The sequence below is a fragment of the Monodelphis domestica genome, chromosome 4 (assembly GCF_027887165.1).
Source record: "Monodelphis domestica isolate mMonDom1 chromosome 4, mMonDom1.pri, whole genome shotgun sequence".
NCBI classification, from domain to species: Eukaryota; Metazoa; Chordata; class Mammalia; order Didelphimorphia; family Didelphidae; genus Monodelphis; species Monodelphis domestica.
In genome coordinates this window covers 192,064,848-192,092,179 of record NC_077230.1, presented here as the reverse complement: position 1 = coordinate 192,092,179, position 27,332 = coordinate 192,064,848, and the positions used below count along the sequence as shown (strand labels likewise).

The window sequence follows — 27,332 nt, the reverse complement described above, 5'->3', positions numbered from 1 at the left end:
CAAATCCCAATGACTGATTGTTTTAACTTTTCACATTTTTTATGGAATAGTTTTAAAATAAATTAATTATTGCTTACTCATCTAATAAATGTGGAATATGGAGACTTTGAACTGAGAAATGTTAAATTCTCAACTGTAATTTTCTGAAGATTTTTTTGTTTACTCTTTGTCCTTTTGTTTTTATTTTGTCAACTTATAATATTTTTATTGTGCGTCACATTGTATTATTGAAATCTCTATAATAATGTCTATTCCAAGGGACAACATTATGGTGGTCGACTCTTATATTGGGTATTGGTATCCTTTTGTTATATCAGCAATAAACCTTTTTCAGAGGCATTCTAGTTGGATATGCCTTATTTTACAATATAGAGAATAGTGTTATCATAGGGTATTCACCTCTTCCATAACTTTAATGCAGAAGTTGGAGGAGGTAAGTAAATACGAAGGGAAGTAATTGTTATAAATTTCTTTTTGGAACTAGTTTCAACATTTGAGATCAAGAGCTAGTATTTAAAGTCTAAAGTTTTTGGGCTCTCTTTTCTACAATATACATAGGCAGTATTGAATTATATAGCTCACTAACCATATGAGGAATATTTAGTCATCCAGTTTCTGAGTAAAAGTGAGAAAGGTTAATGAGCTTAGAAAACTATGGCAATGAATGCCTGAATAACAGAATTAATTGCCTTAATGACAGAAAGAAAAAGTAAAATCAGTCTCAGCAATTAATCAACAAAAAGGCTTGGAATTTTCATTGTACAAAAAAAAAAACCAAAAAAACCTTAAGAGGATTTAGAGTGTAGCAATCCTATTTTCTATAACAATAAGGAAAACAGTGACCTAGGTCCTACTATCTTTCTGTGTTTATAGGCAGCTTTTTAGGGTAGAGCTCTTACAAGGTATGTGTACGTAGCATTAGGCAAACAGAAGCAGAAGTCAAGCAAATTTTTAAGTTAGCTTTGTCTCTTAAAGAATAAGGAATTCAGAGAAGGGTTAGGGTTGAGTCTGAACACTGGTCAATCTTTATTGACTAGATGCTATGGGTTTTCCCAGAAGGTAGTTAGAATTATTCCCTTTCCTTAAATTACATTCTCTCCCCACTATCTTGTACTTTCTGATTTAACATGAGCAATTGTATTCCAGCAGTCATTTTCAGACACTCTAGTCTCTACTAAGAATAAAGTCCATCTTCATTGAACATATTGATAGTATTGTGTTCACTTTATGTATCTTTCTAGTTAAAATTAGGACTTCAAAAAGACTCTTAAAATCAAGGGAAAAGGTATTAATGACTGTGGTTACAAAATAGTTGCTCTTTAAGGAAAACATAGCGCCATCCAAAAATAGCAAATAGTTGCCTTTGTATAGGCATAGCAAGAAAAGCTTAGTCAAATCACAGAGAACATGATTTGATGGTATGACTTTTAAAAGGGTAAATTTGTGTGATAGTGAGAACTATCAACTGGAGTATAAATATAGAAATCATAAGGTAATCCTTCAATAACCATATGAACAAATCTTTGTAGTTGTTTTTTTTTTAACCCTTACCTTCTGTCATGAAATCAATACTGTGTATTGGTTCCAAGGTAGAAGAGTGGCAAGGTATAGGCAATGGGGGTCTAGTGACTTGCCCAGGGTCACACAGCTGGGAAGTATCCGAGGTCAGATTTGAACCTAGGACCTCCCATCTCTAGGCCTGGTTGTCAATCCACTGAGTCACCCAGTTGCCCCCTCTTAAACTATTTTAGAAGACTAAAGAAAGTCTGAGTCCTAAGTATTTCTTGTTTTTCATTTTTTTCATTGTAACTATCTATAGATTTTATTTTTCAATGGACCTTCCGTCTCTAGGCCTGGCTCTCAATCCACTGAGATATACAGCTGCCCCCTGTAGTTGTTTTTTACTATGTTTTTCATTTTTATTTTCTATGTTAAACTAGCACAATAATCTTCTAATACTACCTAACTCAGTGTTGAAACTACATAATAAATTTTAAATGGTTTGATTGTCTTCCCTGTAACCAATATTGTGGGCTCTTGTTTTATTTTTATGGTTGTTAGTGATCTATTTGAAATAATAGCTTCTTTTTTAGCTGGCTTGTTCTTAGCTTTAAATGCTTCTTATGATTATTAAATCAAAAAAAATTAAACTCTAGTCTTTATTTCTTCCAAAAGTTTATTTATTTCTTCTAAAGGCATGAAGTATATGAAGGTATTACTTTTTTCCTTTGAATCAGACAGCTACCTACATTAATAAAATTTATTCAATACTTTTTAAGCACGTACCATTTATAGAACACTGTGGGCACTGAAAGAAATACAAAGATAAATAAGGCTTTGATCCTTGACTTCATAGAGTTTGCATTTTACTCACTACTGAAGTAATTGCTATGCCACCAGTTGGTTTAGAAAGAAATACAGTCAGGAGCAGCTGGGTAGCTCAGTGGATATAACCCAAGGTTATATAGTCAGAACCAGGACTCAAAATCAGGTCTTCTTACTCCAAGGCCAGTTTTTTTTAATTATTTATTTATTTATTTAGAGTATTTTGCCATGGTTACATGATTCATGTTATCTATCTCCCTTCTTCCCTCCCTCTTCCTGGAGCTGACAGGTAATTCCACATTGTTCAAAATCTATTTCCATATTATTCATATTTGTAATAGAGTAATCTTTTAACACCAAACCCCCAATCATATCCCCATTGAACCACCTGATTGATCATATGTTTTTCTTCTGTGTTTCTGTTCCCACAGCTCTTTCTCTGGATGTGGAGAGCATTTTTTCTCATAAGTTCCTCAGTGTAGTTCTGGGTCATGACATTGCTGCTAGTAGGAAAATCTATATTTGATTGTGCCATAATGTATCAGTCTCTTGTGTACTATGTCTCCTGGTTTTGCTCTGCATCAGTTCTTGGAGTTCTCTTCAGTTCATCATTCCTTTCAGCACAGTAGTATTCCATCATCATCAGATGCCACAATTTGTTCAAAGGCCAGCTTTAAAAAAAAAAAAAGAAAATTAGCTAATTATAAGGAATATCCCCATTTGTGGCATTTACAAGCCATGAGAAATAGTGAAGATACTCAGAAGCTTTCTCAGTTTTGACAGGTTTTTAGTTCCACAGAAGAATATTAAACAATAAGATATACCATTTTGATTTTGTTTCAAATGTTATTTTGATTATTCTAGGAAATCAGCCTATTTTTCTCTAGTTTCTTAGTTACTGATGCCTCAAAACCAGTATAAATTTCTTGAAGGTTAGATGTTAACAGTCAGAACTTCCTATTTGGAAATGAAACACTAAAAAAAAAAACCCAGGCTCCCTCATCTTTTATTTTCCACTCTACTTAGAAATGGTCATGAGGCTTCTCTAGAGGACTAGAAAAATCCAACTAAATTATTAATTGAGTTGTACTTTACATTAGATCCCTTAGCCTCTTCCAGCTTAAGAAAAGTTCTTGCTTTATTTCATTGCCTTCTTGGCAAGTTTTTGCACTTTCCTGGGCTTCATTGGGTGGGGTTGGAGTCAGTGACTTTTCAGATTCTTTTCCATCTCTTGTAGTCTGTGATTCTAGAACATTGCATTCATTAAATGGATTTATTTCCTTTTAATAAATATTTCTGATTCATCCAGCTACTGTGCAATACTAGGACAATATATACTACAGGTTACAAATTCTGCTAGAATATTAATAAAACAGAATTACATCATTTAGGCGTGTAGAAAGGCAGTAGACTACCTTTAAAGCATCTTTCACAGACCAGCTCTAGATGGGAACCTATTCAGCCTAATTTAAAATGTTTTAAGTAGTCAACTGTTATTCTCTATTTTGGACTCCCCCCCTTAAAATTTTCTCATGATTTTGAAATTTATCATAAGAAATTATAGTTCCTCAGTAGTTAATGCGTAATTTCAATTTTGACTTCTTGATTGCAGGAATGGTTTGCCGTATATGTGGAGCTGAATCAGCAGATTGCAGCACTTCTGAATGCTGGCGATGAAGAGGATCTTGTTGAACTGAAATCGCTTCAACAACAGCTCAGTGATGTTTGTTACCGCCAGGCTAGTCAGCTGGAATTCAGGCAAAATCTGTTACAAGCAGCTCTTGAATTTCATGGTGTTGCTCAAGATGTAAGTCTTTTCATGGACATTTATCCTCAATATACCCCATGAAGTCATATATGTAATTTAAGCTGGTTTCCATTCCCGCTATTTCTCCCCCCCCCTTTTAATTCTAGGACACTCCATAATATTCAGATAATGCCAGTGGATCAAAATCTCATTTGGGTGGGGGAAAAGGAATCCCTTTCAGAGGTGTCCTGCATGCAAGATTAAAAAAAAATTTTTTTTCCAAAAAGCTTAGGACTAAACATAAAAGAAATATTTTGTTATGGCTATTTTGTTATGCTTATATCCTAGCATAATATAAAGTTTGTGTCTCAGTAACTTTACCTACTGCTGACCTGGAAATACCAATATGTCTTTCTAATGCATGCATCTATGTATTCTGTGTTTGGGGTAATGTACTCTAATTGCTCTTACTTGTCTTTTAATTGCTTAGTCACTGCAAGTGCAGTTATCGTAACAGCTTTAGATATATACCTCATTATTCATTAAACATATGAGATGCTGATTACATCAGGGTTATCTCTTTGCTGTCCCTCTGCTTTAGTTGTCTCAGCAGTTGGATGGCTTATTAGGGATGTTGTGCGTAGATGTAGCACCAGCTGATGGAGCATCGATTCAGCAAACTTTAAAACTGCTTGAAGAGAAGCTGAAAAGTGTTGGTAAGCAGATTTAAAAACGCTGAAGCATAAGTTTCCTTTTTTTATATATATATTGCCATGCTTAGACAGTAAATCAACTTATACTGACTGAATTGCTTCATGGGAACACATTAGGAAAGATAGGGCAAAATAAGTTTGTTCCCTGGAGGGAATTGTGGTTTGTGCTGACAATTGATTTTTCCTTGGTGCTCAGTCATTTTTGCTTTTACTGACTGTCACTTCCTTGCCTGCCCTTCTGTATCTACAGGTGTTTTCTCTAGTATGTACTATAAACTAGCATTTTGTATATGTATAAACTCTATTTGCATATGAACTGTTTTGTGGTAAATCTGTATAAACTGTAATGTGTCTTATAACATGAATTTTCGTGTCACTGTATTCTAACCTTGTTAGAGTTCATTTGGTTCTATGCCTTTATTTCTTTCCCCAGACTGTGAAAGAGTACACAGGTAACATTCAATTTTGTAAAAAAGGAATTTCTTTCAATTCCATTAAGTTATTTCTGTTGCTCTTCATCTGGGCTTGCTTAAATTGCATCCCATGGGAAATGTCAACTTTGATCCCAGCTATCTGTATGCTCCAAAGGTCCAGGGTTTATGGACATAATGGACATTAGAGAGGAAAAACAAAGAATGGGGGAAGGTTATAATAATGAAAAGTAATTGATGGCTCATCAAACTAAGTTCATTCATTTCATGCAAAAAACACAAGGTACTAAGTTTTAAAAATTATTTCTGTGCATACAAATCAGATTATATACTTTATATCTTATCATGTGTTGAGCCTAACACATATTTTGGACATAATAGGCTAAATGATAAGTTAAAAATTTTTTAGAATAACCACTGAGCCATTGCCATATTTGAAAATAATTCTACAGGTCTTATTTGGAAAATCATAAATAATTCATAAAAGTTGCATCGCTGATATTTTTCTGTAAAATTATAAGGTGTATATGAGCTTCATAAGCCTCAGGTGAAAGTTAGTCTTAAGGATATTGCCAAATTGAATAAAAGCATTTGATTTTTAATAGAAAATGGTCATGGAAATAGGAATGTGTTTGCTTAGAGTTCCAAAAAGTTCACTATAAATAATGTATTTAATTTTTTTAAAAATAAGACTTTCTTAGGAATTTGGAAACTAAAACAAAAATCTAGATATGTTATACCTTCACCTCTTGTTATCTTTACATTATACTAAAGTTCTACTCAAATACTATCTCCTTCCTAAGGTGTTTCCTGATTCCCTCAGCTGCAAGTAATCCCCCAATATACTTGTGCTTTCTTTGCATATATGCTGTATGTGTGCTTATGTGTACATCACTCTGCAAGTGTTTATTGAATACTTAGTATGTTCCTATTACTGTGTGAAGCATTGAGGATGCAAATATGAAAAGGAAACAAATCAGACTGCTCACATTTTTTTTGGTTGTGGAAAATGGCAGGTGCACATATCAATATATACGAAATAAATCTGAGATAACTAGGGGAGCAGTAGAGGAACCAATGAGATCAGCAAAGGCTTCATAACAGGTGACATTTGAACTGACCTTTGAAGGAATTAAAGAGTACAAAAAATGGGTTTAAAGATGACATGACAAGTGTAAGAAATAGCAAGAACACAGATTCCCTGGATGAAAGAAAGTGTGAAGCACAGCAACATATAATAATACTAGGTTGGAGCCAGATTATAAAGATTTTTAAATGACAGAATAGTATTTGTATTTTATCCTAGAGGGAATTAGATAGATAGCCATTGGACTCTCTTGAACTGAAGAGTGATATGGTCATACCTCTGCTTTAGCAAAAGTATTTTGGCAGCCTAATGGAAGTTGGATTGAAGGAGAGTGACTTGAGACATGGAAAACGATTACAATGCTATTGCAGTAGTCTTATCATGGATGTGAATGGAGCCTGGACCAAAGATGGTGGCTGGGTCAATAAAGAGGCGAGGATGGATGGGAGAGATATTGTGGAACCACAGACTATAATACTTGGTAACTAAATATGGAGAGTGAATGGATCCTGAAGAGTTGAGAGTTATGCTGAAGTTGAACCTGGATGACATAGAATGATGGTGCTTGGTACCCTTTATAGAAATAAGGTGGTGGTTAGAGAGAGAGTTGGGTGTTTGGAAAGGAAAGATAATGAATTCCAGATTAGGATGGTCCTGACATTTACATTTGGGATATCCACTTTGAAGTATCCTAATAAGCACAAGGTGATACAGGGCTTGAGTTAGAAGGAAGACTAGGTTTGAATACAAAGATCTTGAAATCATCAACTAGAGATGATCCTTGAAGCCATGCAATGACTTTACCAAGAGAGTTTGGGAAAGGAAAGGGCCCAGCACAGAGTTTTCATATCCATTCCTAGTTAGTTGGCAGAATACAAGTTAGGGTGTAGCAGAGGAGACTGATATGGATGCAAATAGCAGAGCAAACCATGAGATAAACATTGCCAAAGTCCAGAACAGAGAGGATAGTTAGTAATGTCAAATAATGCCAGGAGATTTTTTTTTTAAATAAGGTTGAAGTCGAGAGGAAAGAAAGCTGGATTTGAGGAAAAGCAATTTGATTTCTCCCAACAGAATGTAAACACTTATTGAAGGCAGGATTGCTTCATTTTTGTCTTTGTATTCTCAGTGCTTTTTACAGTGCATGTTATGTTGGAGTCATTTAATAAATACTTACTGATTGAAGAAATGAAATTTTAATTTATCCAAAGTATGCACTGATTTGCATGTTTAGGCAAAAATAAAAACAGTAAGATTTTTATTTTAATTTAAGTCAGCAAGCATCTACTATGTGTAAGATTCTTCTGGGTGCAAAAATTACAAAGAATGGGGGCAGCTAGGTAACTAAGTGGATTGAGAGCCAGACCCAGAGATGGGAGGTCCTGGGTTCAAATTTGGCCCCAGACACTTCCTATCTGTATGACCCTGGGCAAGTCACTTAACCCCCATTGCCTAGCCCTTACCATTCTTCTGCCTTGAAGGTAAGGGTTTTATTTTTAAAATTACACAGAAAAAAATTTGAATGCCTCATGCTAAAGAAGCTCATATTGTAAATGTTCATTTACTTAATAGAAACTGTTATTTCTTTTTATACTTAATTTAAAAATATAGTTGCATCTTTTCATGTTAATAGGTTTAATCTAATAAATCTATAAAAGAACCCTTCAGCATGTTCTATATGACGGGGAAATTCATTATCATGTCTATTATACTATTGCTACTAAATGCCATTAGACAAAAAAGTAATTTCCCCTTTATTTGTGATATCAGAACTTCTTTTATTTTTTAACATTGCCAGTTTTACAAAGAATGGTCTTAAAAGTTTTTAATATTTCCAGTTGTAATAACTATCTGGTCATTACATGCTAACCCAGAAAGAACTTCAAATAAGTATTTTTGCCCTTACTTTTACATTAGATTGTTATACACTAGAATTTTATTTTATATTGATCACTATAAAGAAAAATTTGGTATGAAAAATTCATCTATTTTGGACTATATCCAAATGATAGGGAAGCTTAAAATACTTTTGAAGCAGTTCCCCAACATGGACTCCAAGGACAACATTATGTAATTAGCATTCTGTGATTTTAATGAATTCATTTATTTGATAAAAAAATGTCAACTTATTTCTTGAAGCACATCTTAATATAGTGATTTTGTTTTGTTTTAGATGTGGGATTGCAAGGTTTGCGTGAAAAAGGTCAAGGTCTTTTGGATCAAATCTCTAATCAAGCATCCTGGGCCTATGGAAAAGATGTAACCATTGAAAATAAAGAAAATGTGGACCATATACAAGGAGTGATGGAAGATATGCAGCTTAGGAAACAAAGGCAAATGTTTATGTTTTTCATAAAAAGGACCCACCCATGCATATGTGCATTCCTATACATAAAACTAGGTGTTGTAATTGAACTAGACATAGGGTGTAATTAGTTATATAGCAAAAGTGCTATTATTGGAATGATGGCCCAATGGGGTTTTCTAACTACACTGGGATTTTCTTAGAATATAATTTATTATGAAATTATATTGGTTAGTATGTTGTTTTATAGTATATATTTGTATATTTAAATTTTTTTGAATGTAGTATTTGACAGTTTTCTTCATATGAATATTCTTAAGTATTTCTTGACATTATTGGTTTAAAAGATTTGGTAATGTGAAAAGTAGCATTGGATTAGGGTGCAAAACATCATTTTAACTTTATATAAAAAGGAAAATTATATGTATCTGTGTGAGTGTGTATATATACATATATGTGGGTGGGGGAGAGAGGGGAATAAGAGGGAGACAGAGAAAGCGATAGAGAGACAGAGAAATGGAGAGAGGGAGAGACAGAGAGACAGAGACAGAGAAATGGAGAGAGGGAGAGACAGAGAGACAGAGACAGAGAAATGGAGAGGGAGAGAGAGAGAGAGAGAGAGAGAGAGAGAGAGAGAGGAATGTTCTTTTGAAATACTTTAAAATCCAAAATGGCATTCTGATTTACATTACAAGATAAATGTTTCAATAAGCTTTTCAAGTTTGACCTCTTTAGAGTTCTATTCTAATATCTTCTCATGGTTTATAAGATCACTTTGAGTTTTTAAAAATTATTCCAGGAGAGTACAAACTCTGGTAGATCATAGGAAATTCCTTATACTAATGGGCTTTGTGGAGATTTCTGTTTAAGTACACATTGCATTTAATTCACCTCTTTTTTGCCTTAATGTTTTGGGCTGAATTCTTGTGATATTTGTAATGTTTTGTGCCTGTTTAAGCATTGGTTCCCAAATTTTTATCTATTAATCTTATACTTAATCTCCTTCAAATTAAGGTTATATAGTAGTAATTTCATGACATCATAGGAAGTAGGTTACTAAGTATGAATATGAATGGCATGTGCCAAATGATTTAATTATAATATTTGTTGAAATAAATCAGAAATGTACTTTTTAAACTTTCTTTAGGTGTGAAGACATGGTAGATGTTCGAAGATTGAAGATGCTTCAGATGGTTCAGTTATTTAAATGTGAAGAAGATGCTGCCCAGGTAAAGACCAGCTATCTTATTATAATATTACACATTATTATGTAATACATAATAATATATGCCTACTCAATAATCAGACCCTTAAATGAATCTTTGATCTCAATCAATTTAGGCATTTCCTCTGTCAGTGCAGTTTATTAAAGACTGCCTATACTCAGACACTCATCCATGTCTCCCCATATGCACATATATGCATATATTTTATCTTTAAAAATAATGGACATATAGAAATATATTTCATGACCCTGTATAGATAGGAAAAAAATAAATATAGTAAAGATCCACTTAACCATTCTAAGAAATAATAATGTTCTTTACTCCCAATTGAATACTATTTAATTTTATAGTCAAGTGTTGTCATGAGGTTAAACTTTCTGAACATAATGAAAATAATAATTTTATTATTAAGAACCCATTGTCAGGGGGGAAGCTGGGTGGCTCAGTGGATTGAAAGCCAGGCCCAGAGATGAGAAGTCCTGGGTTGAAATCTGGCCTCAGCTACTTCCTAGCTGTGTGACCCTGGTCAAATCACTTAATCCCCATTGCCTAGCCCTTATCACTCTTCTGCCTTGGAACCAATACAGAGTATTGATTCCAAGATGGAAGATAAGCTATGAAAAGAAAGAAAGAAAGAACTAATTGTCTTCTTATATTGCTATCACTGTTGACATATATTAAAGTTATTTCTCATTATAATGTTTCTTTATTTGTCAAGAAATATTTATTTTCATATGCTAAATAAGCAAGTAGAGATCATTGTCTGTAGGGTTAGGTGGAGTAGTAGACTTGAAATCAGAAAGACCTGAGTTCAAATATTCATGGAGACATTTCGTGACTGTTAGACCCTTGGCAAGTCTTGACTATTTTTTTTTTCTAATGTGTAAAATGACAATAAAATAGAACCATGCTGCCAGGGTTTTGGAGAGGATAAAATATGACAGTTCTTATAAAATATTTGGCAAATTTTAAAGCACTATGTAATCTCAAACTAAAACTTTTTCTCCATAAAGTAAACCAGAGTTATATTTTTTAACTTAAAGGAGAAACTTGTTAACTTACATCCAATAGAAGAGTATGAATATAACAATTCTGAACTTAGAAACACCTAAGTTTGTATAAATATCCTTTCTCAGTCAAGTATGTTATATTTTTATATTTTAAAGCACATTTCCTTTAGTTATCAGTATTCCTTTTTTTGGTTGTTTTAACCTTTATCTTGTTTTAGAATTGATATAAGTATCAGTTCTGAGGCAGAAGAGTAAGCCAGGCTAAATGACTTGCTCAGGGTCATACAGCTAGGAAATACCAGAGGTCAGATTTGAACTCAGAACCTTCCTGACTCCAGGCTGGGCTCTCTATCCACTGATCCAACTGGCTGCCCCTCTCAGTATTCTTTTCATCATTATCAATGGGAGATTGGAATAGGCATTTGGTTCTTTCAGATTAGTCAGTGATTTAAGATGAAGAACTTTGCTTACTAAAAATATTGATTTCCCCCTCCACTCCCCAAAATCTCATTTCTGGTGTCCATTTTGAGTGATTATAGAGGTTGCATCATGGTAATCTTCAGCTTGTATGAGATGATGAGTTAATATACCAAGCAGTAAATGTAATGTCCTTGTTTTTTGCTTTCATTTAGGCAGTAGAATGGCTAAGTGAACTTCTGGATGCTCTGCTTAAAACGCACATCAGATTGGGGGATGATGCTCAGGAAACCAAAGTGTTATTGGAAAAGCATAGAAAATTTGTTGATGTTGCACAGGTGCACAACTGATTCTCTTCCTTTTCTACAAGCTCAGTGTTTGAATAGCTTTCTGCATGATTATAATAATAACTTAACCCTTCCAGGTCAAAGAAGGTTAGTTGTATTATTACAGAATCATTGCTGAAATATTTCTGAAAATGTCAACTGGCACATCAGAACTGTCCCATGAATCCCTGGACACAGGTTTTGTACAAAGTTAATATGATTCACAGGGTAAAATTAGTAAACTAGAAAACTCGCAGTAAAGTTCTCTGAAACTCAGCAGCATGAGCACAATAGATGTTGAAATTGATAGTGCATTTCCAGCATATTTCCAAAATTCTCTTAAAAGTGATTATTATATTTATTTTTAAATGAATTTTTTTGGTCCAGACCTGTGGTTTTATCAATATAAGAAACTTCCAAGATGGAAACCTCATCCACTGACGCAGACTGGCAACTCATCTGTAATTTTGTGGTTTGTTTTGCTTTGTAATTGACCAGACTATGATTTCATTAGTATTTGAAATTTGTCTACCAGTGCACATTGGCACCTGCTGTATACTTTACAATCAGAATTACCCACAATTCTCACTTTACATAGCAGACTCTTCCCCAGACCTTCATGGAATGCAATTTTTATAGGATGTGAATTTTCCCCTGGATGTGGGGAAGGGAGAGAGGGATGTTGGAAGGAAACCTTGTTTCCCTGGAGGGAAGAGGCCAGCCCATAGTTCAGGGTGGGGCTGGGGACAGAGAAGGGAAAGCATTAGGAGAACATGTGGGGACAGACACAGGCTACTGAGTGTGGAAGGATTGAAGCCAGACATGGGGGAGAGGGGGTATTGTGGAGAAAACATCTCTTGAAAATCTCCAGCCAGTCAGGGATGAATATGGTTGCCTATTCTTCTGCATTAACTTGGAGAGTTTTTTGGCTTTTTTTTAAGGGGTTTTTGTTTGTTTGTTTTTTCTGAGGTTGGGGACTGGGAGGCTATGAAACACTAGGTTGAGGGGCAGGAGTAGAGAGTTAGCCAGTACTGTACATTAAAGTTAACAGAAGTGATTTTTTTTTTTTGGAATGTTGCTCTCTTTTAGAATTCTTTTTTATAAAGTTGAATTTGCATAAAATTAATTTATGTAAAGGGAGAACTGCCTTTAGTTATAATTCAGTAAAAACTTGAGCTAATTTTATTACAGGTGTGGTTTTTGTGCACATAGAGCAACATTTCTTTTGATTGGTTTATGTGCAGTAATGACTAATATTTATACCAAAGAATAATTTTCATAGCAAACACACTGAGTTTGGACTTTTTAATTGAATAGACTGCAAAAGATAACACAGAATTAGGTTGATGGGTATGCTTTTAATATTTAGAATTCCAAGCAAGAAATAAAGTATATTTCTAAAAATATGTTGTCTCTTAATTATGTATTCATGTGATAATAAATTCTGCTAGATGAGTTTAGTTGTGTTTTGTGCCATAATGATGTCTAAATTAAGGCATCTTTACAGTGTTCCTGTTTTATAACTTGATTTTTCCTTTTTTTCTTTCTAGAGCACTTATGACTATGGGAGGCAACTACTACAGGCTACAGTAGTCTTATGCCAGTCTTTGCGATGCACTTCTCGGTCTTCTGGTGATACACTTCCTAGACTGAACAGAGTTTGGAAGCAATTCACAATAGCATCTGAAGAGAGAGTACATAGGTTGGAGATGGCTATTGCCTTTCATTCAAATGCAGAAAAGGTTAGATATTCTTTTTAAGCTATGCTCTTGTTAAAGAGTTCTATTTGTTTTCATTTATAATATAATACATATATATGTAATAATAAATAATGTAATAAATACAAATATATATTTATATATAAAGCATACTTTTATGATAAATAAGTATATGTCAAATAGATTAATTCTAATGTTTATTCATCAGGGAATATATCGTATTATTTAAAACCTATAAATAAAACAAGCATTATTATTTGTATACAACTTTAATAGTGACCTGGGTCAGGGATGTGGGATGGGACACAGAGAAAGCAAAATGTATTTCCCCATTGAAGAATGGTTTCAATGAAATATATAGTTTGTTAGTTTGTTTGTTTTGGTCTTCCCTTGGAAACAAAATCTCAGAGTTAAGGGGCAGGTAGGTAGCTCAGAAGGTAGAGAGTCATGCCTATACCCAGGAGGTCCTGGATTTGCATGTAGGTATGTGTGTGTACAAATATGTGTACATATGCATATAATTAAATTATATTTCTATTTATATAAATAATATATATTATTAAATATGTCATATTTAATCATATATATATGTAACTGCTTTAAAAGAGGACATTGTGGAAAGTCTAGTCTAATTAGATCACTTTGGGTTTGTGGGAATTTTTTTATAGGTATAGGTTTTATAGGTATGGGAATTTTTTATAGGTATTGGTTGATGGGACTTAAAATCTTTGAAGAATACTTCCATATTACTATTATAAATTATAACAGAAAAAGAATGTGTGAAACTGGGAATTTATCACGTAAGATTCACTTTTTTAAAGTGCCTAATAAATACTCCATACTCACTTTCACAATTGTTCTGTCTGTTTCTTTTTGTACTTCCTTCTGTGTTCTGTACTTTTCTGCCTTTTGGGTTGGGGAACAACACTGTTCCTAAATTACTTACTCCCCAGTAAGAAGGAAGAATACCAGACTTGGAACCAATAAATATAGTCAGAAGAAGCAATAAAAGAACATTCCCAAGAACTTTCTGCAGAACTTTGGTATTGGTTGTGAGACATGGGAGACAGTGACACAGGACTGCCATGCATGGTGTGTCCACATCAAAGAAGGCACTGTGCTCCATGAACAAAACATAATTGCAATGCTCAAAGGAAACACGAAATGTGCAAATTTAGAGACATTTTCACTCCAAACATTTAAATAGACTATTTGTCCCTGACTTGTGGTAGAGCCTTCCCAAGCTCATATTGGTCTCATCAGTCAATTGGACACATTGTATATTGACCCTGACATTGTAATGTAATTTTGGTCACCTTTAAATACGAAGGGCAAAAATAAAACAGCCAGTCTAGTTTTCAACCCTTCTGTAACCAGTGCTGGCCATAAGGCCATTTCTTGGCACCCTAATGCAAGCTGAGGTAATCTATGCTAACCCCAAGCACATTACAAATAGCATTTTTGGTATCGTCCTTATGTGGCAGCTTTTAAGGTCCTATATTGACAAGTCTCAACTTATTTTCCAGTGTTCTCTAGCATGACATCTTTATTCCATCTTTTTTTATCCATTGCTGCCTATTTGTCTTCACTAATTTTACGAGATTTAGGTTTTCAAGAAACACTGCTGGGTATTGTGAATACAAAGTTTAAAAAAAATCTGTTCTCATGCTATTTGCTATCCCTAAATTTGAATTTCCCTATTTTTTCCTGCTAATTCTTCAGTATCTCGCTTAAGATTCATTTTTTTCTACAAAGCATTCCTTAACAAAACTTCACTGTGACCTTTCAGTTTTGATTTTCCTTGGGAGTTAGAAATATAATCTGTTTATAATATATACTTGCTTACTCATTGATTTAGCATCATTCTAATTATTTAATATATATAAATATGTCTTGTCTTAGATTGTAAGCACTATGAAGTATGATTCTTTCCTTTGTACTCTATAAAATGTAAAAAAATACTATGCATATATCATGTAGAAAACAAATGCCTATTGAATAAATATAGAATTGTCATAAGTAACTAGAATTTAATAATTTTCCTTAGAAATTACTTGAATATAGAGATAATAGAAACTTGAATATAGATAGAGATAATAGAAATTACTTTGAATATAGATAAAAGCTTTACTGCTTTAAAATTTTGCTAGTCTGATATTCCCATGATCTATTATATTAGTCATCCTAAATTTAAACACAGCTATATGTTTGACTTTCTAGTAATGTCAAAATAAATAGCAAAAAATAATCAAATAAGACATAGTGATAAAACACATGTGGCAGAAAAGTACAAAAAAAGCTTTCTTTGGCCCTAGGCACAGGTGGATTTTTTGTTTTAACTTTTAAGAAGCTGAACTCTTGATTAGTTTTTATGATCACACTAGCTATTAATTCATGTTAGTAATATATTTTACTATTTAATAACTTGTACTTTTGGGGGGCTCACCTATAATGCCATCTGTGATGGCTCTTCAGATCAACAACTCATCTATAATTTTTACTTATATATAATTATATAATTTTTACATATAATTTTTACAAAGAGTTCTTTGTACACTGAGATGTTACCTTACAAATCGATGGTCATGTGTCAGAGATAGGAGTTGATCTGAGGTTTTCTTGCTATCAAGACTCTCTATTGAATCCATGGGACCTGATATTGACTCACATTCACACTTATCACAAATGCAAATATTTTTCCCCACAATTGTCCAGGGTACTATGCTAAGTATGTCGGGGAAAAATAACTGGTGGTCTTTTCCAATTTCATTTTGTAAGTGAGAGTTAAACATTTAATTTTGCTGTTTGGATTGCATAAGTCAACTTTACTTGTAGTAGAATGATCTTGTAAAATATGTACAAAATATATGAGAAAGGAAAGACATTCAGTCTATTAGAATTGCATAAAAAGCATTCAAGTTACTAAAATTTTGTAAGGTTGGTTCTCTTTTTATTCATGTTATCTCTTTATCACAGATTTTGCAAGAATGTCCAGAAGAGCCTGAAGCTATTAATGATGAAGAGCAATTTGATGAAATTGAAGCAGTTGGGAAATCACTTTTGGATAGATTAACTGTGCCTGTAGTTTATCCTGATGGGTATGGTGCACATTCCTAAAAATCTGTTATTTTTGTTGTCTTGTTGTCTAATCATCAAAGGAGGAGAATGTACTCTTTAAAGGAGCCATGTACATTAGCTTTGAGACACAGATTTGAGTCCTACTAGAGGTTAGTCTAGAATGAAGAGAAATCATTCTATGAACAAATAAGAAAGGGTATTAATGAGAAATCTAACCATCAGCAATATTAGCACGTCAGTTTAGGTAACTGATGCAAGCTTTTATCTTAATTTATTTTGTTTTTATTTTTAAAAAACCTTTACCATCTGTCTTAGAAGCAATACTGTGTATTGGTTCCAAGGCAGAAGAGTTGTAAGGGCTAGGCAATGCGGGTCAAGTGACTTGCCCAGGGTCACACAGCTGGGAAGTGTCTGAGTCCAGATTTGAACCTAGGACCGCCCATCTCTGGGTCTGGCTCTCAATCCACTGAGCCACCTGGATGCCCCCCTGATGCATGCTTTTATTAAATGGATCATCTTTTGATACTCATTAAAAGTAGAACTGATGAAAAATAAATGGCCAAGTTCAGTTTAGAAAGGGAAAAAAAAAGATTTAGACATTCCCTATAAAGTAATAATTAATTAAATTAAATTTTATTTCAAGTATAGTCAAATCAAAATTATAATAGCAAACTTACCTTTCTTCTCCATGAATAAAAAGAAGTTGTCCTTTTGCTTTTATATTGCTTTAAAGGATTTTTATTATCTTTTAAAATGCTCAGGATTACTTTACTTAAATATAGGTTTAAATTTAAATTACTTAAGACTATAAATGAAAACAATTCCATTTGTGATAACAGTTTTTGACCTATGTTGGCAGGTTGTATATAACAAATAACTAGAAAATAAGGAAGTCTAAAAGCAAGAGCTAGAAGAGACCCTAGAAGTCATCTAGTCCAAATCTTTTACTTACAAATGAATGAACCAGGGTAGAGAAATGATTTGTCTTAAGACTATACCTGTAACAAGTAATGAAATAGGACCTGAAATTCCAAATCAAGTGTTTTTTATACTACTTCATGACTTCTCTATCATTCTTTCCTGTCATATATGTCTTTAATACCATTTTTATACTGCATTTCTGCATGCAGTTTTTCAATAATTATAATTGGTCTCCTTTGGGCACTCACCACACATCACTTTTTTGTCTTTTGATCACCCACACTTTTAATTCCTTGACACTGAGAGTTCTGTGGTGTATAGCCATAATAGCATCATCCAAAAATTGTTATAAAGACCATTTTGGTTCAAGAACAATCATGGAATCATGAAAATTAGTTCACAGTTTTGCAGATGCAGCCCATTCCATTTTCCCCTGTTCAGTGCTAGGCCTACTTCACTATCTCTCTTTATATAAACTCTGAAAGGAGTTTACTCCCTAAATTTTCAAGTGACCTTTCCAAGTAATATTGAAATGCTCCAAAGACTAGGCTACAGAAAAAAAAAATTTAGAGCTGTACAAGTGAAGTACCAGATTAATTTCAATGGGATCACATTTAAGGTAACTCAATAAGAGAAAAAATTTTCAACTCATATTTATCTCCAAACCACCAGCAGTCTAGAATCAAAGTGCAATAGAAAAGGCTTTGGATATAGAGTTGGAAGACCCAAATTAAAGCTCTGGATTCACTGCTTATTCATGGTATAGCCTTAGGTAGCTCATATTATTTCTTTTGGTCTTGATTTTCTCACCTGTAAAACAAGGGCATTGGATTAGCTGGCTTATAAGGCCCCTTCCAACTCTAACCTTAGGATCTTATCAAAGAGCCTAAAAGTCTCTTACTTTGATGATCCAAAAAAGTCAATAAAATGCTCATCATTATCAGGAAGGTTTGGTGGTATACCATTTTTCTATCCTTGCATAAGACATTTTTATCACACCAAGAATTCTATTTCAACTTCTGTCCATACCCCTAAACAATAATAGGAGCTAGAAAAGAGCAATCCCCAAATTATTATGAAGTAGGAGACTAGTAACCCAGTCCCATTCTCCAGAAAATTAGTTCTTTTTAAATATATATTGTCATGGAGGGACTATTATTTAAGTCTATAAATAATCACCAAGAATATCTAGGGTGAACGCCAACCTTCATTCAATCAATTAGTATTTAGTGCCTACAAAATGCCACAAACTGAACTGATCTGAGTACCTGGGATGAAAGTACAATGAATGAAACAACCCTTACTCTAAAGGAGCTCAAGGATAGAAATGTTTTCAAAATCAAGGAGCTTGATGAATGCTTAGACTATTCTGAAAATCAGAAGGAAGTTTTATTATGAAAGCCCAGAGAGGAGAGAATCCAAAAGGGAGAAGGTGGTCAGCAGTTATGATACAACAGATAGTTCCAGAAGAGTAGGGACTTAAAAATAAATCAACCCAACAGATTTAACACGTAATTAAGAATGTGATGGAGTAAGAAAGAGCAAGCCTGAAAAAAACATAGGTAAAATGAAGTAAGCAGAGCCTTGGAAATACTACATACTAGAGATTCTTATTCTTTTTTTGTTACCCTATTGTCAGTCTGGCAAAACTTTTGAATTGTTTCTCAGAATAATATTTTTAAACTAATAAAATGAGAGGCTTGGATTACAAAGGAAACCAGTTATATTGAAATAAAATTATAAAAAAATTTTAAGAGCTCAGCCAGGTGTCACAGTGGACAGAATGCTAAGCCTGGAGTCAGAAAGACCTGATTTCAATGAAATCTGGCCTCGCACACACCAAGTGTGTGACTCTGGGCAAGTCACTTAATCCAGCTTTCTCATCTATAAAACGAGCTAGAGAAGGGCATGTCAAACCACTTCAGTATATTTGCCCCCCAGAAAACTCAGATGGGGTCACAAAGAGTCAGACACAACTGAAAGGTCTGAACCATATTTTTTAAAAAGGTTACAGACCCCAAAATAAGAACCCTGATACACACAATGATTACAGCATTGTAAATGGAAACAACCAGCATGACGAAACAATCAAAATAATGTTGCAAAATTATGAAGAAACTTTGACGCAAAGTAAAGATGTGAGGATGCCTCCCCCCATTCCATATTATAGAGAATTAAGGAATGGAACTAGATGCAGCAAGTATATCTCAGTCAGTTTGAGAAAGAGAAGAGAGGTGTTGGGCAGTGCCTTCAGGGGATCAGATAGATGGTCAACTAGAGATTCTTTTAAGAATGGGTAGTTGACAGCATGGAAATAGGTTCTGATCAAGGACACATGTAAAACAGTGGAATTGCGGTCAGCTAGGGGAAGGGGAAGGGAAGGGGAAAGAATATGATTCTTGTAACAAAGGAATAATGTTCTAAATTGACTAACATTTTAAAAAAAAAGGAATGGATAGTTGAAGATTAAACATAGTGGGGGCAAGGTGGGGGGAGTAGTAGGGAGAGTGAGAATGGCAGATTGTCATCCACTGCAGCAAAAGTTGAGAGAGTGTGCGGACCAAAGTCACGGAGTTTTGAGGTGACGAAAAGTGGAAAAGAAGAGGCTCATATCAGTTAGCCTCAGTGTTCTCAGTACAGTAAGAGATGAGATTCTTAGCTAGTAGAGAGGAAAGAGGGCCAGGTGCAAGAGACTTAGGAAGAGAAAGTTTGTAAAAAAAACTTTTGTGGGGAATGAGATAGTAAACCAATCAAGAATAAAAAAGGATTGCTTTGCTCTAAAGTAAGTGCCCAGTTCAAGTTGGATAACACAGAATAATGTACCCATGCAACATGGTCGAATGCCTTCTTAGTTCCATTTGGAGCACGAGTAGGAATAGTCCAGGTTTGAGGTTTGGCAAGGCATGAGCATCAATAAGACAAGGGAGCAAGGGATTCCAGAGCAGAAAGCAGTATAGCGTGGAACTGGCTAACTCCGGCATCAGTCATGGAGAGAGACAGTGATGAAGTAGTTTCAAGCATAGTGACTTGAAGCAAGCGACAAGGTGGAAATGTTGATGAGGGTGAAGACTGGATTTTAGGGGAGGTAAGTTCTGGAAGGAGAAGAGAGGCTTAGAGGGAGAGATGGAATGATAATAGGTTACAGAAGCTTTGACTAGGAACGATGAAACCTTGTGGATAATGCTGAGATCTAGTGTATGACCAGAAGGCTTTGTTTCAAATAAAAAAGCTGTTTTGTTTGTTACTTGTATGACCTTGAGCCAGTCCCTTCACTTCTGGAATGCTGCCTCTTCATCTGTAAAATGTGGTTAGACTAGATGATTTTTTAGGTCTTTTTAGCTCTACCTCTAGGACTACTCCTGGGCTCAAAAATAAGTATAATACAAGATAATGTGGGGACATAGAAGCACTAACTATGGGGAAGAGTAGATCCTAGCCATGAAGAAAGCGAGGGATTTTTTAATAGCCTGTTTTTACATAGTGCTCTCACAGTTGTCCAAGTACTTTATACTATCTCTTTTGATATCACAACTCACTCTCTCTCTCTCTCTCTCTCTCTCTCTCTCTCTCTCTCTCTTCCCACTCTCTCTTCCCACTTCTTTCCCCCCTCCTTTTCCCCCCTCTCTCTATACATTTACATATATATATAAATAATTATACCATGACATCATCATTTTAACTTTTATTTAGAAATATCTCTTTCACATGTGAAAAAAAAATGGCTAATTGTCCTGCTAGGCAGAGAATCGCAGGTGGTCCTGGCCTCAACATTTATTAATGTTTTTGTGTTTTTTAAACACCATAGTCATCTCCCATAGAATTCTCCCTTGAAAAACAGCTAAGCAAACTTGGTTGGCAGAGAGATGACAGCTGTGCGATATAACAACAAGGGGGGGGGTACCCAAGCTTTTTCTGTGTTAATAGAGATTGGCTCTTACTCAGAGTCCTGCTCTGCCACCTTGTCATGATGTGAAGGTGACCTTGGATTCCCAGAGGCTGTGCCAGTCGATCACAAGCTCCAGCCAGAGCTCTCATGTAGGAGAACCTTTGAGAATATAGTTGTGGCAATAGACTGAATCTGTTTTCCAAGAACTTTTAAATACCCAGTAGCTCATCACCAGAAGGCTGACCACTTGGGAATGAACTCTTTGGTCATGGAAATCTATCATTGGAGACAAGTCATTTAGCCTCAGTTTCTTCATCTGTAAAATGAGAATATTGAATTAGATGGTTTCTCAGGGTCCTTGCTGTTTTATTGCTATAATCCTATGATCTCCATCCATACGACCCTCTAAATGAAGTAATTATATTCTTTTAGATTTGTTGACTTCATTTCAAAGATAGAAATAGGTGAGGATGGTAGAGTCGTATATTGAAAAGCGTGGATCAAGAAAAAGGAATGAGAGAGACTAAGGCCTCAGAGACTTCACAGAAAGCCTTGTGTTATGAATACACTTATTATTTGAATTTTTTTCTTTTTCAAGGAAAGAGTCAATAGACATTGGACACAGGAATGAATGAATGTAAAAGCATTTATTAAGCACTTACTAAGTGCCATGCACTGTGCTAAGCTCTAAGGATATAAATATAAAGCAAGCAACACTATCCGTGCCTTCCAAGAGTTTACATTTTAATAAGGAAAAATAACATATATAAAATTGAAGGAGAAGATGGTTGAGAAGTGGCCTGGTCACCTAGTAACAGGCAAGAAAGTTGATGGCTTATTTATCACAATTCAGGGTTTCAGGAGCAAGAGTCTCAGGTCCAAAAGGAAGAGGAAAACTAGATTATAGGCAGTATGACTTGGAGATGGTATGATAGGTAGAGAAGACAACTTTGAATCTGTTGTTTGTATTCAATCAGACTATTGACTTGTCAAGAGAAAGAACAAATTGGTAAAAAGTTGTGGAAGAATGATCATAAGTTACAGCATGTGATGCAAACAGTTCAATCCTGAATTGTCTTAAGAAGTAATTAATAATGTAAAATGAGTTATTAACTATAGATACTACAATGTTGCATAGAAGTTTAATCACTGTCAATTGGTTACCATAATAAGCAGGCAAAAAGAGATCGAAAAGTGCCTTAGTTTGCTGGTACTTGCTTGCCAATTAGAGAGAAAAGATAGTGACTAAAGGTAACAACTGTTTAGAATGTAAACTTGTTTGGAAAACCTTACAGAGTCAGATAATGGATAATTAGGGCATCAGTTCATAAGACAGAAAAAGCATTGAAGGATGAAAATTAGTTTAAAGAAAGCTTGGCAAGAATTTCATTTAGCTGACAATGGAAGAACAAACAAAAGAAAAATAGAAAATATCCGTGAAGATTATTAATACATTTTTTTACTATCAAGGACAATGGAGCTGCCCACACTTGGACTCCAGCACCATGCTCTGGAATTCTCTCTCCACATCCTACAGAGTCATTCCTTAAAGCAAAGAACTTAAAACGAACTTGGGCCCTCCCTTGTATGTGTCACACTGTTTCTCATTATTTAAGTGATAAATGAAAACAACCTACTGGCATTTCCCCCACAAATAATACTGACTAGACTATAGAATAATTGAATGTTTCCTGCTCCCCACAAGATGATAAATTCCCTACAGAAGGTATTTTTAAAAGAAAATCTTGGATTGCTACATTTTTTCACCAATTTCAAGATATCTTTTCCCTCTAAAATTACTGTATTCACAGAAATATATGTATTTCATAGTTCCATGGTAGTACTGTGTCCTTCTGTGAGGTGCTTTCTGAATGTTTTTTGATAGGGATGAAGATGATAAGATACCAAAGCAAAAGTGCAGTCATCTTATCTAACCCCCTTGTTCTAGAGGTAAAGAAACTGAGGTCTGAAGGCATAGTGGCTTGCCTGTGGTTACCTAGTAAGATAAAAGCAGACCTGAAATTGGAAAATTTTTATGCAATAGTCTTTCCATCTTGCAATAGCTAATTGAAAAAATTTTACAGGTTTTTATTGGATCAGCTCATGGACAGGAGAAAGTGATTAGTCTCAGAAAGACAGTGTTCCTTCATGTGAGATAAATTTGAATTCCTCTTCCTATGTCCCTGTCATAACCCTAACACTGAATAAATGAATGAGTAAATAATTTATTAAACACTTACTATATGCAAAGCTCTGTGCTAAAGGCTGGGTATATAAAAAGCAGCATTGTCCTTATTCTCAGAGAATTCCTATTCTATTGGAGAGGAGGTGTCTTTTATTTGTTAGGACATAGAGTATGTTATGTACATTTAAATGAGAATAAAATGATCAGGGCTCTAATATTTGAGTGTACTCTTTAAGAGACCCTTATGGGAAAAGTAGGCTATTTTTAGATAGAAATCCCATTTTAAATCTACCTCCATTGTCTTGTTAGGGATTTTTTTTTGTTTGTTTATTGAACTATCACATATATAAATGTTTTTATTGTTAATTTACATATATATTAATCAGAGTGAAATTGTTTACACTTTTTTGCTTTTTAGAACAGAACAGTATTTTGGAAGTCCGAGTGACATGGCTTCAACAGCTGAACACATCAGAGAAAGAATGAAACTTGTTAATCTGAAAAGACAGCAGCTGAGACACCCAGAAGCTACCATCACAGAAAGCTAATAGATGTCACCTGATAACAAGGCTTCAGTTTTGTAATCCAGCATGTTATCTGCATACTTCAGCATTTGACATAGTTCATTAAATGCATTTCACAGTCAATATAAGCCTCATTTTTTGCCAGTAGACATTGCTCTCTACCTGTTAACACTTTACATCTACCAAGGCATAATTATTTAACATGCTATGAAACCATAGACTTCCAAGTATCTTATTAGAAGGAACTATAAACGTTGCACTGAAAACTTGCTTTAAAGCTTCACCTGACCTATCAGTTGCTAGAGGAGCAGCTGATCTAAGCTTTGAATGGTGCTAATAAAAGTTTAAAAGTTCCACATAAAATATTGTCGTTCTCTTCCCCCAGGTGAGGTAGTAAATTTAGACTGTAGGTAAATCATTATTTGTAGGCAGTGGTGTCCTCATAATTTCACTTTATAATTCTTCGAAATTGATTATTTTTATTGTGCCAATATACAGCGAACCAATAAGATCTTTGATATATCAGTCCTAAGAAGACATTTTTCCTATTTGTATTGATAATGTATTAAAAGCTGTTTGTGCTTAATAAAAGGCATCTTTTAAAAATCTTATTTAATTTGGTTCCTATATTCTATTTCCAATTGTGAGTGCCTTATTTGAAGGGGCATTCTTAAAGTTGATAGATTTTTTTTTAATTTTACCTGTTTATAGTGTTGTTATTTGCATGTATTTTAGCCAAGAAAAACTTGTATGTAAGCATGTACATAATAAAGAAGCATGTTTTATGATGAAAATAATTGTGAAGAAATCTCCAATTTTACACCTTTAAGAAATTGTTATGAATGGAATCCTCATAATTTTATTATAAAATGCCATTAGTCTCCTTCCAAATAGTTAATTTTTAAAGTAATCTTTCTATTTTTTCTTTTCCAAATGAAAACAGTTCAAATCATTGACTCTTATTTACTCCTATTAAAAATATGTATTCTTTAAAAAAGTAGAGCCCATATCAGCATTTATCCTTTGCTTACAGTGAAATTGCTCATAAATTGTGATTTCTCATGATAGTTGAGGCAGGAAAATTTCTGAAAATAGTATAGTAATTGAAGCATTCATTTCACATTTCCTTACTGTAAAACTTATTTTCCAATAAAGTTTATAATAATGATTTATTGCTTTCAAGATCCTATTTAATTCCAAATGGAACAAGGGTTTTCTATTTAATTTTTGCTTAATTTGGAACAGAATTAAAATAAACTTTAGAACAAGTATAAATTTGAAATTCAAATGAAGTGAATAATTTAACCTTCTTTTCACCAATTTCCACTTAATTCAATAATTATTAAGCATCTATGATATAGAAGGTACGCTGTTAGGTACTAGACACATAAAGGGAAAACTGAAGCAGTATCTGCCCTCCAGGAGCTTACATTTTATTAGGTGCATATGGCATACACAAAGAACTATAGCAATTCGTCTATGAATGTGTGAAACAGAGGATTTCAGTTAGGGAGGAGGATCATACTGACAATCACATTGAGAAGCAATGATCACTGAAGTCTGACTGAACGTGAGAAGGGGTCATGGTGCAATACAGGTGGAAAGATAAGGTGAAGTAGTACAAAGGGATTTGAATTTTTACCTTGTAGAAAGGGAGTCATTGAGGAAAGCCTGTTTAAGGTAATTGTGTCTGCGGCTAGTCAGATTCCGGTTAGTTGTTTGACTGCCGGTGTGCTGCTTAGCTCTTCCTCCTCAGTCAAATGAGCTGCCTCCGCTATTTCCCATTGCCTCGCCTTCTCTGTGATCTGCCCTCGTTGGGGTTCGTCGTAGCGATTATTGTGGCTGTTCGTTTTTCCACATGCTCGTATCCCCGTGCCAGGCACAGTGCCTGACATATGGTGAGCCCTTACTGAATGCAAGGCACAACTGAGCTGTCAATTTATGCATTCAGTTTCTGGTAGAGCCCCTGTGACCCAGGACTTCCCAGAGGGCTGCTGCTGAAGCCACGTGACAACACATGTGATATTTCTGATGACTTTAGCCAATTAGACGGTCAAGGCCTATAACCTTGTACTCCAGGCACTATCTTAGGAGCCTTAAAATTGCTCCACCATCCATTAAGACCAGAACCCTTCAAGGCTTTCCATTCTCTAATCCTTCAGTGTGTCCTGGGCTTACTATATTGATTTATCTTCCCTAGAGAAGTAGGCCAGCAACCCTGCAAATGAAAGACGTATAAATTCAACTTTTTTTTTTAAACCTTAGACAATCCTGAGAAAAACGAGGTCCTGGTGTGTAAATAATATGCAGTTTAATCTGAAACATTTGTTACATCTTAACTGTATGAAGAACATTTTCCATCTGCATCTTTCAGCAAAAACTGCATTTAAAGCTAGGTTTTCCATAAACTTGGGAATCATTGCTTTCTAGGCCTTTATCACAGATCAGTCTGAGAAGAAAAATTCATTAGAAAAAGGAAGATTTTTTTTTTAATCCTTACCTTCCATCTTGGAATCAATACTGGGTATTGGTTCTAAGGCAGAAGAGTGGCAAGGGCCAGGCAATGAGGATTAAGTGACTTGACCAGGGTCACATAGCTAGGCAGTGTCTGAGGTCAGATTTGAACCCAGGACCTCCTGTCTCTAGGTCTGGTTCTCAATCCACTAAGCTACCCAGCTGCCTCCAGGAGGCTTTCTATATGCATGTATTTTTTAAAAAGTAAATTACAGTTAAATCTCAAGTTTCCCAGAAGTCACAAGTCAACTTGATACAAGTTGGCACTGACATTTTAATGGACAAAAGACTTGAAACCATTGATTTTTCTCCTCTTGATGGGAATTTAGGGCTCACAAAAACTTTGATTCCATATTTTTTTCCTTTTTAGCTTCCTCAGCAGCTTCCAAATGGAAGTTGGTGAGTGGAAAGCAAAAACATTTGAACCAAATCACTTTAAATTGCCTTTCTTGTGTAGGCCCTTCATGAAATTTGGCCACATTCATTATATCTTGATTTAATACTATTTCATCAGAATCACCTAACAATAATTCTTAGTTCCTTCTTAGGTTTAACTTAATTCCAAGACAAGACTGCAGCAATCAATTTCCTCTTGATAGAGATGGTTAATTATCTGTCTTCAATTACTTCTTACAATACACTCTGCATTCCAATCAAAATGTGCTGCTACTCTTGACTCCATTCCTTTGTCTATGAGATTCCTACTCTGTCCCAGATAGGCTCTCAAATTCCTACCTAACCACCAGTGTTCAAAAGCCCAACTCAAATGTCAATTCTTCGTGAAGCCTCTTGTAGCCCACTCTGTTGCTAGTAACCTTCCATCTTGCCACCCCTCCTTCATTTAAATTTTATTTTTCTTTGGATTCTATAAAGTTAAAGGAAATTTGTTTCTAACCTTTTTTTTTTAATTATGAATATG

The 27,332-nt window shown here is 34.6% G+C and overlaps 1 protein-coding gene across 6 annotated transcripts in view; it reads left to right on the top strand.

Annotated features, from left to right (window-relative positions):
- Nucleotides 1-25,067, top strand: part of SESTD1 (SEC14 and spectrin domain containing 1) — a 143,452-nt gene extending 118,385 nt beyond the window's left edge. For all 6 annotated transcript variants that reach the window (XM_001377461.5, XM_007494451.3, XM_007494452.3 and 3 more), the window contains 8 exons: nt 3,938-4,132; nt 4,674-4,788; nt 8,477-8,636; nt 9,756-9,837; nt 11,477-11,599; nt 13,138-13,329; nt 16,282-16,403; nt 23,794-25,067. In XM_001377461.5, coding sequence (XP_001377498.3) covers nt 3,938-4,132; nt 4,674-4,788; nt 8,477-8,636; nt 9,756-9,837; nt 11,477-11,599; nt 13,138-13,329; nt 16,282-16,403; nt 23,794-23,923 — 1,119 coding nt within the window. In that variant the 3' untranslated portion in view covers nt 23,924-25,067. The remainder of the gene's footprint in view (nt 1-3,937; nt 4,133-4,673; nt 4,789-8,476; nt 8,637-9,755; nt 9,838-11,476; nt 11,600-13,137; nt 13,330-16,281; nt 16,404-23,793) is intronic.
- The last annotated feature ends 2,265 nt before the right edge of the window (nt 25,068-27,332 follow it).